This window comes from Notechis scutatus, chromosome 2 (assembly GCF_049901735.1).
Source record: "Notechis scutatus isolate UNSWTSFEM ecotype Mainland chromosome 2, rNotScu1.2, whole genome shotgun sequence".
Classification (NCBI taxonomy): domain Eukaryota; kingdom Metazoa; phylum Chordata; class Lepidosauria; order Squamata; family Elapidae; genus Notechis; species Notechis scutatus.
In genome coordinates this window covers 80749678-80767103 of record NC_142010.1, presented here as the reverse complement: position 1 = coordinate 80767103, position 17426 = coordinate 80749678, and the positions used below count along the sequence as shown (strand labels likewise).

At 36.6% G+C, this 17426-nt stretch overlaps 1 protein-coding gene across 1 annotated transcript in view; it reads left to right on the top strand.

The window, feature by feature from the left end:
• TGFBI (transforming growth factor beta induced) overlaps positions 1-17426 on the top strand; it is a 45433-nt gene that overhangs the window by 2657 nt on the left and 25350 nt on the right. Inside the window, exons 2-3 of the mRNA XM_026686970.2 lie at positions 3884-3982; positions 15434-15498. Of these exons, the coding sequence (XP_026542755.1) occupies positions 3884-3982; positions 15434-15498 (164 nt within the window). The remainder of the gene's footprint in view (positions 1-3883; positions 3983-15433; positions 15499-17426) is intronic.

The window sequence follows — 17426 nt, the reverse complement described above, 5'->3', positions numbered from 1 at the left end:
AATATTCTACCCCCATTGTTCCTTCCTCCCCAGTCAGACTAATGGTGTACTTTGCTTTGCTGTGCTTTGGCAATATCTCTGTCCTCCTCTTCTCCCCGCTCCCCAATTGGGATTCCTTCCTATTTTATTTATCATTGCAAAAATTACACACTGGAAAAAAAATGGATAAAGGTGCAATTTTCTAACAGGCTACCAATGTTTGTGCCCTCCCATTGACTTGCCATAGGAAGCACTTGCGCAATGAATAGGAGATTAGATGGATAGTGGCACAAAGTGTTAGGACATCTGCACAAAGGTGTGAAAGGATTTCCTGAAGGTGACTCATGGCTGGATTGAAGCATCCTGTGGTTGGAGCTCATCTTCCAACAGTATAGGATGGAAAGTCTTTGTTTATATTTTCCCTGATGGATTACCGAATTTAATGCCAATTTCAAAGGTGAGTTGGCTCAATGTTTTTCCATTATCCACAGGGTATATTAATTCCTCCTGCAGTAACTGACTCTTTTTTTAATTCCACAAATCCTGTAGACTCTATGGGTCAATGTTTAAAACAAAGCCTTGAGAAAGCTTTAAGACAGGGGTGTCCAACCTTGGCAACTTTAAGACTTGTGGACTTCAACTCCCAGAATTCCTCAGCCAGCTTTGCTGGCTGAGGAATTCTGGGAGTTGAAGTCCACAAGTCTTAAAGTTGCCAAGGTTGGACACCCCTGCTTTAAGAGAATCTGTGTTGCTGAGTGAGGTCCTTATTCAATAGAAAGTGTCTTTTGCCCCATAAGAAAAAGAAATCAGGTTTTCTTCCCGTCTTCTTTTTTAAACTACCACGTCTGTTCTGAAAGGCAGAAACAAGAAGTAGTAGTCTCAGAAGAACCAAGTCTTGGCCTTGGCCTTTTGGAGAGGACACAGGAATCCTTACATCAAAAACCAAACATTTTTGTGGTTCAAATGTGCTTGATTGCCTCCCTTATTTTTCTTTGAGCAATGGGAAAAATATTGGAGATAAGGTGACAGTGATTTCACCTTGCTATTGGGTAAAGGAAAGGCAGACTCTTTCCTTTACCCAATAATATTCCTGCCCAACAGGCATGCACAACATGTATGTATGTATGTATATCCTGCCACAATGCCGAAGAACACTTCATGATTCACAGATATACAATATAATTAAACTAGGGACGGTCAGATTAAATTTTAAAGCACAATGTGTGCACATGTAAAACATGAATATTTCAACAAGCAGCAACCTATAAACCTCAACCAAGATGAAATTACAACCCAAATTTCTTCCAGAAGAGCTCCATTTTAATCTACTTTTAGAAGGTAGTTAAATTGAGATAATAATATGATTTCCACTGGGGGGGTGGGCATTCAAAGGACTTTGAACTCTTCACCTCTCCTGAAACTTGGACCCCCTCATTTTACCAAAAATACGTGAAACTCCCTGATCAAGCACTCAGGCAGAGCTTTTGATGCTGGTACTTCCTTAATGGGAAGTTAAACACCCTAAACATAGCAATTAGGCACAAACTGCTGAAACAATAAGAAAGAAGTTAAAAAATTTTTTGCCTTTTTTATTGCCATGGATTAAAGTAAAAGGTTGTTAGAAGGCTTTGAATGTAATTCAAGAAAATTATGTTAATCCTTTCAATGGCCTGTTTATCTAAGAATTGGATCGAGAGTTTTATCTAGTGAACTATAGACAGAATTGCTGGATCATAATACCCACTCTTCCAAACAATGGAAGTGTTGAGATGATATGAGTTATACTCCAACTTCCCAGAATATATTAGATTGTGGAAGGCTGCCTGACAATTTTATTGGTCTATTGTTGTGATATTATCTCCTTGCAAATAGAAACTAAGTTCCTTAGTTTCAGTCTCAGTAGCATTTCCAGTTAAATATGTGACCAGAATCATAAGAAATGAATATGCCAATTCCTATGCTATTTAGCTAACTTAGATTGACTGCTACAAGATATGGGTTGTCCACTAGTATTTTTTAAAAATCAACATTAGTAGAATGACAATAGGCCTGGTATTAATAACTAGAACATCACTTCCACAAACTAGTTCATGGGTTTGTCCTGGGTATTGTTAATTTCTTGATTTTTTTTAAAGAAATTGAGAGCAGCCTGTTACCTTATGTTTTGATGGAAGGCATCTTGGGAAAAATGATTATCCAAGGCTAATGAGTTTGGCTGCTTATTATTTAATTGGGGATTCCCACATCCAAATCCAACTCTAAGGAGTATTCATACCATCGTTTGATCTTCACTGGGAGATCACACAAAATACTGTATACTTCCAGCAGCATTTGATTTACATTCCCATTTCACAGTCAACTAGATTTTTAGATTGGAATTGACATTTTTGTCCCACTATCAAGGACCTAGGATAGGCAGATATTGTTGTTTAACCATTTCAGGATGTAAGCTGCCTTTTGCAATTGACTGATGCTGATTTTGTCAATGCTGATAGTGTTCAGATGGAATGACACTCAACGCACCTATTAATATTGATAATATTTTTGCTTTCTTTTGCCAGGAACATTCTACTTCTATTTGCAAATCTTTATATTTTGTGATTTCCTTATTCTTATTATTAAATATTGAGTTAGTTGAATTTCTCATGAGTTCATTTTCACTGTTTAATGGTAGAACTAGACAAAAAGGTAATGTTAGAGCTGGAAGAAAATTGATAGGGTTCCTATTCCTGTTCTATTCTTTTCTATAGTTTTCTCCATGTCTACCTGTCCTATTATTATGTGTAAGCTGAAACAGACTATGAGAAATATATTATTGCTTTTCTTTGAAAAGTAGAGGTTGTTGACCACAACTCATTACCATCTCAACATTTCCTTTATTTATTCTTCTATACTACTTAATATATTGTTTTCTCTTGGTGCTACCACAATGGGAGCTAGCTATATGAAGTTTATAACACCATATAGAAATCAGATATGAATTCAGCTTTATATACTTTTACACAAAACATTTCAAGGAAGATTGGCAGAGTAGCACATCAGTATGCATTGTGCTGTTACAGCATGATTATATGTGTGCAAAAGTATGGATGAAGACTTTGATAGTGTATTGGGTTGGCCAGGAGAATCCTGTCTGTCTGGTAGGGTCAAAGAAGAAAGCATTTTCTATTGTAACATCCGCCCTTTGCGATACCATTTTCTTAAAGATCAGATTGGATCCAAACCTAAAGCCTTTTGCAAGGCTTTAGAGACCTGACATTGCCATCCAGAATTCAGGACCACATGTGCAATAAAGTCTGTATAGTTGTGTTGTGTATTGATAGTTTTGAATACCTCGGGTACAAATTATCTTATACAATTTGTTACATGGTTTTATATATTTTTATTGCTTTTAATTGCTGTAACTTGTCCAGAGTCATGAATATGAGATAAGAGGCTATATACCATAAATCAAATAATCAGCCTTATCATCAAACCTTGAAACCTTACCATCAAGACATGACTTGAAATAGTTTTCTCAACCATGCACACATGAGACATCTTGAATCATGGTTGTAAGAGTTTTAAGGCAGTATACCCAATGATATTTGGTGGTACACTAACTAGCTGCCTTGATAGAAAATATACTGTTCTTACTTAAGCATTTAAAATTATTGTTATTATTGTCAGAGGAGAAAAGGTATCTTTTTATTATTAATTCAGAGGAAGACAAGCCCCGATCTTGCTTTAATGTCAAATCCCAGTTGAGTTTACAATATATTCTATCTCCTGGAAGTTCAATAATGACAACAATAATAATACATTTCTTAATCCTTGCAGTGTTTATTTCTTTATTTCAAGACCTGTTTGAATGCCAAGCTGTGAATGGAGAAATGCAAAATAATATTTCTCCTTCTATTTGTAGCCCCAATGTATGTGCTGTGCTGAAACTCATTGGAACCAACAAGAAATACTTGCCAAGTTGCAAACTGTGGTACCAGAAGAAAATATGTGGAAAATCAACGTAAGTAAAGTTTAAGAAAAGGAGAAAGTTTTTCTTTTTGTGCTCAACAGGCATGCAAATGAATAACGAAGTAAGGTTTTCTTCCTGACTTCTTCAGCCCCATGAGGGATATCTGCAAATCAATCTGATGTCTGACCTGGCAAATCCAACAAGCATAGCCTAAAGCTTCCTGGAAAAAAAAATGGCCTTGATGCATACTCTTGGAAGGAAGAAGCAATCTGCACTCAGTTAGGAATTTATACAGGCTGGCTGCCTGCCAGTCTTCTGCTAAAGTCTTCTAGTCTTCTGAGAAAGGTGTATCCTCCCCAAGGTCAGATAAATTTGAAATTTGAGGGATGAGATAAATATAAGGATCATGAAAGATCCAGAGAGCCAACTTGGCCAGAGTAATTTATAGGTTGATCATCTGTGATGATAAATATGTTTCTATGTAAGATGAAATCAACAGAAGTTAGAAAAGGGAAAATATGTCTTAAGGGAACCAGTGTCTTAGAGCAAAAGCATGTAAGTGTTTTCACATCAATGGTTGCAAGTAAGTAGGGCTGGCGAAGCAAAGGGTCCAAGATAAAATTTTTCTTAATTTAATTTACATGAAAATATACGTATGGAAAATTAATTACAGTTCCATAAAGTCAGTTTAGTGATACCAATTCTGCACTGATTTAATCATCTCTATTAATCACATTAACATTTACAGTTTGCTAGCAGAGTTTGGAGAGTTGTATAGACCAGGGGTCTCCAACCTTGGCAACTTTAAGCCTGGAGGACTTCAATTCCCAGAAGTCCCCAAGTTGGCTGGGGACTTCTGGGAATTGAAGTCCTCCAGGCTTAAAGTTGCCAAGGTTAGAGACCCCTGGTATAGACTATATTTACAACTCTGGAAGGTTTGAAGCTTTCGATTATGCCCTTCTGCATTTGCGCTTCTGCTGTTGACCACAGGAGATGCACTTTTATAATGAAGTCTCACACCAGGGTATTATGGGAGTTTTGAATCCCCAAATATAGCACTTTTCTCTGGAAAGAAATAGCGACCTTATTCCTTTTTTTCCCCCTAGATCAGAAGAGCTGTAAAAAGAGGTTGATTGGGAACATACAGTATCAAAGAATGTTATAAAAAATTGACAGTCTTATGATTTCCAATGTTCAGTGTAGAGAGTAAGGGACATAATCTTAATGTACAATGGATAGATGAGATCCATTACCAAAGCAACAAGGAGGGGGGGGGGAATCTTGGATTCAAAACAAGCAGAAAGTACACAGAAATATCTCAGATGGACATCTTCCTAATTCAGTGGTCGCCAACCAATGGGTCGGGGACCACTGGTGGTCCACAAGGAAATTTTGGTGGTCCACAGAGAAATATCACCCCCAAAGCACCATCCAAAGCAATTAATCCAGGCTATGTGGAAACATAAGGTTGCAACACCCACATGGCCTGTGGGAACACAAGGCTTGTGTGCCTTGCATTGCGAACAACACAAGGTAGTGAGGGGAGGGGGGAAAGGGTACAGGGAACTTGCCCCACTCACCCCATGCACCTGGCCTGCCACTGGGCTGCTTCTTTCTGCTTCTTTCTTCTTCTGCTTTTGGCTGCATGCAAGGAAAGCAGCAAAAGTCTTTCTTTCTCTCCCCCAAACTCTGCCAGAAACAAATCTTTGGGACACTGCAAGGCATCCTGCTCCAAGAGGCTGTGCTGGCATGACAAGTCTCACAAAGACTCATTTCTGGCGGAATTTGGGGGAGAGAAAGAAAGACTTCTGCTGCTTCTGCTGCTTTCCTTGCATGAAGCCAAAAGTCTCTCTCTCTGGCCCTGAGAACAGAGCTGGAGATGGTATCCTGCGATCCCAAATAAAGAATGATCGATCAGTAGGAAAACAAGGTGGGGAATTTTCCTGCAGACTTTTTTGGGGGGGATTTTCCCAGGATCTCTGGTCCACGGGATTTAAACTTATGAGTTTGGTGGTCCCTGAAGTCCAAAAGGTTGGCGACCCCTGCCCTAATTCACATGGGTATTAGATGAGGAGGAGGTAGAAGCACAGCCAGATTTGCCATATTCTATTATAGCTACTCTCAATAAAAGTAGTCTTAGCCTTCCTAGCCATGGTCTGGTCTTCATGGCGAGGCTGCCACTCAGAAATGGTTTGCCAAAAAATGTAAAATGAGGATTGACAAAATGTCCAGATATATCTTGGAAAAGACTGTTGTTGGATGGTTCATAATTGATTAAACAATGAAGTGCTTGTTTATGGCTTTGTGCCAACCTGCAAGGAGATTTTGAAAAGATATCCCACGGACTTAAGTTTGGTCCTGCCTTTCCATTGTTTGAGCACAGAATTTTAAAGCAAGAGAGGTGATTGGCTTATCAAATTGGTAGCTGGCAGAAATTTGGCAAGGGTTATCTGTACTAGGGAATACGTAATCAAAATTCAAATGGTCTTGACAGGTCTAAATGAACAAGATGAAATTCAACAGAAATACATTTTAAGTCCAACAATCAGCGACAAAAGAATAAAAAGCAGGTGGGATGGGTGAGAGCAAACTTGGCAAAAGTATACGTGAAAAGGATTTTGAGTGTCTTGTTATAGTTTGAACAAGAGCCAGCATGATTGAAAAAAAAAAGCAAATGCAATCATAGACTATAGGAACAGGTGAGATCATGAGAAGTAGATTCTCAGCTTTTATGTTACATTTGTCAAACTTTACCTTGAGTACTTGACTGATCATAGATGTCACATTTGAAAAAGTACAATGAAAATCTGGTAAATGTCCAAGGAAATTGCTGAAAGGAGTGACTGAAGGAATCTGGGTATCTTTAGCCTGAAGAAAAGATTAATAAGGGGTGGCTTGCATATTTTATGCAAAATACAGACCTCGTTGCTCTGGATGGCAGAGATTTAGATAATTCTAGGGTTAATCTCTTTGCATTCATTCCCTATTCTTTCCCTCCCATTTTCTTGCTTCAAGTTTTTTTCCCCTAGGAAACACCAGCAATGACATGACTGTCTGTCTGTGCATGTGTGCATGTGTATGTGTGTGTGTGTGTGTGTGTCTTAAAAGATTTCCCAAACAACTGAGACATTCACAGAACGTTTCATTCTAAGAAAAAAAACCTTTTTTGTTACATCTGTTTTATAAAAAGTAGATTTTTCAGGAATGTTGTATTGAAATACCATCTTGAAAAAATAGAGATGGTAATTGATAACATTATTGGAACATGATCAAATTCAGCAGCAGCAGCTCTTTTCCAATTATTAACCAATTCAACTTGATCCACAGCCAATGTAAAGAGATATTCAAAAATCTATGTAACATATCCGGAAAATCCTTACTTGGGCCATAACAGTTAATAATAACAGTATATTTGTTAAAGCACAATCACCACTATATTAAAAACATTTCTGGACCACTTATCTTTTCCACCACCAATTTTAAGCAGTTGTTAATCAAAATTTCTACCCTCTAACAGAATTTTAGTTTCCAATTATATATACTGATCCCCTAGACAAGAAATATTTATTTACAGAACAAAAATGTGAGTTTTTTTTTTTAAAAAAAAATAACTGTAGTTTTAAGTTTTATTAAGTATTAAGAATTGGTATACAAGTGATATATAGCAATAGCATTTAGACTTTGCATATACTGCTTTTTACAGTGCTTTTTAGCCTCTCTAAGCAGTTTACAGAGTCGGCATATTGTTCCAACAATCTGGGCCCTCATTTTATCAGCCTCAGAAGGATGGAAGGCTGAGTCAACCTGGAGCTGGTCAGGATTAAACTCCTGACAAAGTGAGCAGAATTAGCCTGCAACACTGCATTCTAACCATTTTGCCACCACGGCTGATTATATATGGTTCATGAATGGATAAAAACTTTTTAACGAAAGATGAAGGTGACTGTAAACCAGTGTTTTTCAAACTTGGCAGCCTGAAGATGTGTGGACTTCAACTCTCAGAATTCCCCAGCCAGCACGCTGGTTGAAGAATCCTGGGAACTGAAATCTACCCATCTTCAAACTGTGAAGGTTGAGAAACACTGCTGTGAACCATTAGAAGACATCAGTGGTAGCAATATACTAAGTTTAGACCTATAGACAGAGACCATAGACAGCTAAAAGCTTTGGGCACTGAAATGGGAGATACTTAAATAAAAGCAATTATTCAGAAGAATGATAGGTTCATCTTTTCTTTTAAAATGGACATGGACTACTATTTATTAGGGAGGCTTTATTTTTGTAGTCTTCCAGAGAAGCTATGATTCTTTGTGTAATTGCGCTGATCCTGAGATTTTTCTGTCCTATGCATCAAGATCAAGTAAATCTTGCAACATTCATGGATAATGTACAATAAAGATAATAAAGTCCTGAGAAACTGGTAAAAATACTCATGCCAAGTTATCAAAAGACAAAATATTTGTAAGATCCACACCTTTCAATCCTATCCAAAGCAAGTCCAAACATGAATAGCTTATGACACTTGTAACAGGCTAGCAGATTCAAATTAAAGCAAGTTTTTCAAGACAGCTTTTCATACTCTACATTCATGATATCTATAATTAAAATGTGTGTTGAAAACAGCTTTTCATACTCTACATTCATGATATCTATAATTAAAATGTGTGTTGAAAAGAACACATACATGATAAGATATGTAAATAGTGTATAGGAGGGATTGGATCATTGTTCTGTTTTAAACATGGATGTAGGTTTTTCTTACTTCTTTGTGCTCATCTTTACTAGAAAACCACATTTGTCTGAGGAGCACAAACCACTCTCTGATTTGAACATCAAAAAGAAATTGTTTAAAAGTCTCTGAAGGTCCTTGATATCTCCCAAAAAGGGGATATAACTCACCATCTGGAAGGAACAGGTAGAAATAAAGTCAAGAGAAAAAGCAAAGGAAATTTGTCTAACTCATTCCTATATTATGTGATGAACCATTTTTCACACTACTGTGACAACTATAATTCCTTTTTTAAATTGGTCCCAAATTTATGAATATCATTTGGAAATGATTTGCCATTGCCTCTTTCCTGGGGCTGAGGAAGAATGACTGGCCACAAGCTGGCTTTATGCCTAAGGCAGGGGTGGGATGCAAATATTTTTACCACTGGTTCTGTGGGCATGGCTAGGTGGGCATGGCTAGGTGGGCGTGGCCATGTGACTGGATGGACGTGGCTTCTTTGTCTTCCTTTTTTTTTGCAGCACCCCCCAACACGCCATTTTTTTGCCTCCTGGGCCTCAGTGAAGCCTCCTGGGTGAAGCAGTAAGACAGTGAGGGGGATCCCGGCACAGCTGATCATTGGAACAGCTGGTTGTGGGAGGAAAAAAAAAGAAATACTGTAAGGAGTAACTGAGCGGGGCTGGTGGGGGAGAATGCAGTCAGCAATGATGCGCATGTGCATGATGTCGTGCATGAGTGATAAGGACTGACTGGGCAGGGAGGGAAGGGAGGGGTGGGCAGAGAGGGGTGGGGCCAGCCAGGGGCATGATTTGCCAGTTCTCCAAACTGCACAGAATCGTAACAATCGGTTCTACTGAACCAGTCCGAACCGGTAGAATCACAGCCCTGGCCTAAGGCTAGAACTCATTGTCTTCTGAGATTTGTAATCTGATTCCTTAACCACTGCAACAAACTGACTCACCTCATGATCCCTTTAAGTATGCTAATTATTTCTTACTTACTATTGCCCATAAAAGATTCTTTCCTGATTGAAAAAAAAATTCTGATTGTGGATTTCCAGTCTCAAAATATTAGGTTGATTCCTCTCTTCTTGAATTTTATAGAGGTAATTTGTTCCATCTCTATGACTTTTTCTGCTGCAATGGAACATAATGTTATACCTGTAAAATATTACATTAATAATTATTAATATGAATTGCCGATAGCATTGGGAGGCCCTCCTCTCCTATCCAGGGACTCAATGGGAGAGGATGTGAATATTACGCTGCTGGAATTGTTCTGATTTTCTTCTTAGTGTTTTTAGAGCGTCAGATGGAGGGATATTTTTAATCCTAATCTGCCCTATCAAGCTTCTGGAGTCAGGTTTCTAGAAATTTCAAAGCTTATGACATTTGATTTACTGATATCTAAATCCCCACTGAATTCCACTTCCTTGCTCTATTTGCAGTGACTGAATTCTCTTAGCTCGATTCAAATAGAATTTAACTCATTTGGTTCTTGAAAAGGCATAAATCATATATGATTTTGCCTTGGCTCTATCTATGGAATGGATCCCTCAGGAAGTATTGAAAATCCAAGGTCACTCTTTGAAAAAAAAATTAGAGCACGTTGTGCTGCTTGACTGCTTTGTTTTTAGCTAAGTAATTCTTCAAAACACAAAGGAAGAAACCTTATCCTAAATATTAGAATGTAATTAATTATTTGGTAAGCAATGTATTTATTTTTACCTAAAATTTGTTTCTGAAATATAGTCCTTCACTAACTTCCTTTTGGTCTAATACATAAAGCTGACTTAATAATAATCAGAGATCAATATATGTGGTCTTCTGTTTAAGTCCCCATTGAGTCAAGTGCTGGTCCATTGGCACAAATACAAGTGATATAATTAGAAATGTTTGCCACCATGAGGCTACCTTCCCAGTTTTGCATATGAGAAAACCAAATCTGATTATAAAATGTTAACATCGAAGCAGATTTAAACATCTGCAAAGGAGAATTTATATTTATGGTGATGATTAAAGCATAGGCCATAAAATAAGTTACATATAGGGACTGTGGGTTCAAATCTCTTCTGCCACAAAGCACTTAAACTGCCATTAGTTAAACTATCTTGAAGAACTGCTATCATAATAAAACAAGGGACATTATTATTTACAAGATGTTCTTGGACTATGGTAGTAAAGTAAGCGAAATGTACAGTTCTTGAATACTGAATGCCTTTAGGCCATTTCCCAAAATGTTGTGTTTCCAAGACAAAGTAGAACTATAATGTTCGTTCATAACATCAAAGGAAAATGAGCTGATTTTGTTCTTCTTCCAAACTTCTGATTTGCTGGAGGATAATGTCATTGCATTTCACCCTTCTATCACCAGATGTTGTGCTCTCTCTTTAGCCCATAGACCTGAGGAAACCTGAGGGAGAAATGTCATGATACTGTCTGATTATAAAATTTCCCACAAATGTATGTGTCCTCTAGTTCACCTGACAATTCAGAGTTATCTCTGGTGTGTTTTGATTTTGTAAGGTGAGCAATCACTTTGCTATTCGAAAGTTTTCTCAGAGTTCTTTGATGTTCAATCATCATTTGTCTTTCTTTGATAAAGGTTTACTAGTCACTGTACTCTTGTGCTCATATAAATGCCATCAGTAATCGAAAATAATTGAGTTTTCCTTTGTTCCACATTCTTTCTTTCTTGCCTGAACAACCCTTTCCTTGCACTGGTTGTTATTATGCCTGAGGAGTTATGCTAAATCAGTTTGAAAAGGAATCTTTGAATTTTATGAATTTGATGGACTATTCTGAGATGGGGGGCGGGGGACATAGCAACTTTTTTTTTACTTAGAGGCTGGGGAGAGTTGTTTGTTTTTTTAAAACCAGCTTCCAAGGCCTAAGGGGGGGGGGTGGAGCATCAGAATCTGATGTGAAAATATACATAAAAAGTGAGGATTAGCGTAGCCCTGTTACTTTCATAAAGAACAGGGGGATTCCTGGGACATTCCCAGTTTTAGAATGTATGTTTTACTTGGAATTAGACTGCGTGGAGAAGCAGGTTTGCATAACTGTCAGTATATGTTTGGATAAGATGTTGGTTTAAAAGTAATGGCAACTAAAGTGATACAACAATATTTTATTAACTGTACAGTGAAAGAAGAACTCTGTTTAGTTAATTAGGTAAGTTTTCAAAGCTAGATGTTGAAGGAGCAAAGAAGGAATTATTTTCTCTGATAGCATCCTTACATTCTTTTAGTTTTTACTCATGGATGTAAACAGAATGATTTAGTTTACCAGGAATGACATAATTCCAAAGTAATGATTTAGGGGAGTAAAGTACCAGGTAAGCAATTAAGAAACTTTTAGAGGTTTTGAATGTCAACTTGCATCAGCTTCAGCCAGCATGCCCATTAGCAAAGAGATTATGGACTTGAAGTCTAAAACAATTGTTGGACACAATATTCCATTCATCTAATTTCATACATTTCTCCAGTTTGCATTTGGTAAGGGAGGGCTGGTCAATAAGTAAAGTATTAATAAGGACAATCAAAGACAACGCTTAAATCTGAGTTATACTACTAAGGCATACAGGACATTGGAAACCAGGAGAATCATAATTCAGAAGATAATTGCTTAGTAACAAACTGAGAAAGAAAGCAGGTGTCAACCCTCCAAAGTAAACCAGAAAGGAAACATGATCAGTTAAGTTAACTTTATTTTATTGTAAGACTACATTAACAGAATCTTCCAAGTCTGAAAGTACAGATTTCCTGCTGTCTCTTATTAGTCTGATCAATTAGGGTGTGTCCTTCCTAGGTTTCTCTCTCTGACGGTTAAGCAATTGTGGGCTCCTCACTCTCTTGTCTGATTGTTCCCTCAGACACATCACTTCCTCTCTTCCCTCGAAGCCATTCCCACGTACCATTCCAACAGAAAAACCAAACAGGAAAATGGGGGCAGGAAGCCAGTTGATTCTGACCCAAATATGTAGTATGTGTGCCATCATATCCTTCTTTAGTTCCTTTTTCAGGAACAAACTATGTGAAACTCAGTTTTGATTTGATATGAGGAACTTACCATCAGAGCTAAGCTAAGAACTCAGGCCATAAAAAATCTCTTCTATCTTGGTGTAACATAACTAAAAACAGGAATCCAAAGTCCTTCTTAGGATTCTTTCAGTTGCAACTGAGCATAGAGATAAGCAGAGTCTTATTTTTTGCAAGCTACTTATTCTGCATCTGAACAGCAATAGCATTTAGACTAATATACTACTTCATAGTGCTGCACATCCCTCTTGTCTGATAGTTCTTACTGTTTAAAAGGACTTTTTTTATTTCATAGGAAACAAACTTAATAAAAATGTTAACCACTAGATAATACCACTTTGAGAAGCAGATCTTGAGAAGGGCTTCTGATTATCTATTCATCCAGCCAGTGATATAAGTAGGATAATGAGCCGTGGTGGCGCAGTGGTTAGACTGCAGTACTGCAGGCTACTTCTGCTGACTGCCAGCTGCCTGCAATTTGGCAATTCAAATCTCACCAGGCTCAAGGTTGATTCAGCCTTCCATCCTTCTGAGGTGGGTAAAATGAGGATCCAAATTGTTGGGGACAATATGCTGACTCTGTAGACTGCTTAGAGAGGGCTGTAAATGACTGTGAAGTGGTATATGTCTAAGTGCTATTGCTATTGCTATAATGGTTCAAGCTGAGTGATCAGTGGTAGAACAAATAATTAAATGTCATACTCTTTGAGGGCTATCCCACACATATGAGGCTCTTCAATGTCAACATTTTCCTTTCTACTACGTACCTCTGTATTTCAATGAGAGAGATATTTACCTAGGCTAAGTAGTGACCCATAAAGATGGAATAGGATAATAATGTTGAGCTATAACTGTCTATTTTGTGTATATTTGCCTCAGATTTATTTCTCCCTAATATGTGAAACCCTGCTATTCTATCTTAGGAATTCTTGATGCTGAAGTGGCTGAATTCTCCATTAATCTTTTTTTTTTGTATTTAATTCTGGTTTGAACTAAAAATCTGTCTAGACTATTAAGGCTGAGTTTATTTGGTTGCCAAATTGGGCATATAAATGTGTATATCTGTATTAAAGAAAAAGTTAGTGGAGACAGAAAAGTGTACCAGTGGGGTGTTGAGAGCTCCAAGCATCAAAGAAAGCAAATTATTTTAAGCAAAACATTTCCCATATGGAATATATATAAAGTCTAGACAATGAGTTAGGATTTTCCTAGGTAACTTTTCTTGGAAATTGCAGAACAGAATTTATTTCTATAAATGTAGCGCATGTATTTGTTGCAGTTTAAAATTTAATTATATTAAGGAATTTTTTTTCATTCTGTAGCATGCTAAAGATCAAATAATAAAATGCCAAATAGTTTTAACTTGCTGCCATCCCATGACTCTCCCCTATTTCATATACAGATACATTCCTCTATTTTTCATACCATTTTAATCAAACACGTTTTACTTGCTTCTGAATCAATTCTATAGATTAAATCCACAGACAGTACATTATTCTCTTTGACTCTGAGATTACATTGTCTGCTTTTTTAAAAGTTGCAGATTTAGAAATTAACCAATATTGGGGAAAGATGAAGCTTTTTTTCCATGTGAAAAAGGAAAGCATAGCTTTTATTTTGCTGTTTAAAAATAATAATAAAATGGATGAGTTTTTTTTAAAAAAATATGCTGACTTTTATTTCTTTTTTCTTTTTTGTTATGCTAGAAGGCAGAGAAAAAACAACTCACTAGCAGCTGTTAAATATGTCAGAGGCAATTCTGACATATTTAACAACTAGTTTGATCACTGATCAACTAGTTTGATCACTGATCAATTTTTAAAAAATTAAACCTTAGAACATAATTAATTGGCCTGGCTGCTTATTTACAACACAGAGATACATTCATTGCCTGATTTATTTACCTGATTGTTCATAATTCAGTTGGGATAGCCATGAGTTCATATAAATTGTTACAAGAGAAAGAAAAAAAATATTTAAATAAATTCTTAGTCAAGTAGGCTGGTCAAAGAAAGCAAAAATTATCTCCCATGGAGAGAAGTATTATTCTAATACTGAGGTTTGGCGAAAGAAAACATTAGATAGCTTGTTAAGATAATAAACATAATGAAATTATGATATCATCCAAACAGTGATTAAATACAATGTAGGAGCCCAGCAGATACCAAAATAGCTTAATCTGCTAAAAAAAAAATCACTTCATTAATGTAGACTACAGTTGATCACCCTGATATACATAGATGAATTAAAACTTTTTAAGCTTTAGAAAGATGCAATGAATGGGTATATGTTTAACAGTTAGCAAACAACATATGATGTTGGCTTCAATGCACATATTTATATTTATATAATATATTTATATTTTATTGTTGTTTTGCACTTCTGGTTGGATGCTAACTGCATTTCGTTGCCTATATCCATGGCAATGACAATAAAATTGAATCTAATCTAATCTAATTTCCCAGTTCATCTTTAGAATGCCTCCCCTGAGTAGTCTATAATTTTTCAATTAACTTCACCATGGGGATATTTCTCAACATGCCCGTCATCCTTCCAGTTGTTCTATATGACTTTTCAGGAAGGTTGATGGTCACAAATTACAGAATGAAAGGTCAATGCTGACCGATCTAACTAGACTTAATTTCAGTCAACTTTCACTGTACCAATTATGCCAGATGGTAACTGAGGTTTTGGTTGATTTATCTTATTATGCTGTGTATATTTCTCACTACAGAGTGGTTGCTTATGAATGTTGTCCTGGATATGAAGAAGTTCCTGGAGAAAAAGGCTGCCCAGCTGGTAAATAAGATTATTAAGTGACACTTAAAAGTCCCCCAGTTTGAAACATGTAAATTTGTAGTGATCAATGTATTGATGCATATCTCCTGATTTGACCAATGAGCAATAAATCAGTAAGGAAAAAAGCAATTTATAATCATAAGAATTTTTCTATCTGTTCTAAACAGAGTGATATAAAAATTGGCAGCTTCTTTTTAGCCTTTAAAACCAGTCATTATGCTTCTGTTTTCAAAGTATAAACAATGTTAAATAGCTCGCAAGACAAGTGTGAGGTTTAATTAGTTAACACATATACAGAGCAAGCAGATTCTCATCTGCATCTCAGAGTAAAATCTTTCAGTCCTAATTTTATTTTATCCCTATTTTCTGCCACATATTTTGGCTTTTGTTACACAGGCAAATGGGAGATTATAGTGAATTTTCTTTCCTCAGCATTTCCATAAACCATGCTATTTTTGTCTGTCAATGGCTATTAATTATGATGGTTAAAGGAAACTTAAATTTCAAGAGTAATGTGTCTGAGGGAGGATGTAAGGGGAAATAAGCTGCTTTAGGAAATATGACAAAGAAGTACATAGCAAGCAATTTACTAGAAACAAAAGACTGAACTAAACACATTTTGTCTGATGCAGCAATGCCACCAAAAATTATCTTCTTCGGTTACCTATTCCTTGAGTTTCCATTTTGTTGCTTTCTCCCATGTCGAGCAGATTTCCTTGTTTTCTGCCTGTTTTCCTTAAAACTTTTCAAACCTCCTTTCCTTTCCTTTCCTTTCCTTTCCTTTCCTTTCCTTTCCTTTCCTTTCCTTTCCTTTCCTTTCCTTTCCTTTCCTTTCCTTCTTTCCTAGCAAAATGTTCATAAACCAGTCTCACTTCACCTTATCTCCTTAACCTGCCTATGCAGCACCATCACATCAATAGGTTCTGTACAACAAACACACACACAAGGCATACATAGTGTGTTAGGTAAAATCTACATATTCTTTAGTGTACAATATATATCTGATATCTCTCTATCTCTATACCATCTACCAATCAATCATCTGTCTGTCTGTCTGTCTGTCTGTCTGTCTGTCTGTCTGTCTATCATATCTGTCTGTCTGTCTGTCTGTCTATCATATCTATCTATCTATCTATCTATCTATCTATCTATCTATCTATCTATCTATCTATCTACTATCTGATATAGTTTCTTAACATCAGTTCTACATTGATGGCACAGAAGAGCAGCCTGGAGTGAAAAAAATGAAACTTGCAAATTGCTTCTAAATTACTCTTCCCCACCTCCTACCCCATGTTTTCTTCTCTGTGGAATTTCAGATGTGTCTGCAGTTGCAAATGGATGCTTAAAGAGTAATAAATTGTAGGAAAATGATGGAATGAGAAATAGTGAAGTCTCATTCTCCTTGCTGCTTCTCCACCCACAAAATAATATTTTTAACTTAATTTCTGGTCCGCAAAAATCACTAGATAGAAAAAGAGAGATTTCTGTATTGTCATCTTGATGTTTATCTGGATTTTTGCACAGCAGATATGGTATGCCTACACAATTATACCCATGGCCATGCAAAGTACCATTTGCCACTTTTGTTTCTTTTTTCTGTCTTCTTCAGATTTAAAACACCAATCAAGCTAATTCTAGGTTTTTGCTAAGAACAGTAATATGTAAAAAAATGTGTCAGTTCAATGGGTTGGATTTAGACTTACTTATTTTTTGAGAACTAAAAGCAGGATTTAAATAATTCTGTCTAATCTATCTTATTGATTTCAGTTGGCCTTACTAACTCTCAGCACCAACTTATGGCTTAATTTTTGATTAATTATCTTATTCTTAATGGTGTTATTTTATTCTAATTCTGGTTATCTAACCCTAACCAGGGAGGTAGTTTGATATAGTGGTTAAGGCAGGAGACTAGAAACTGGGAGTTT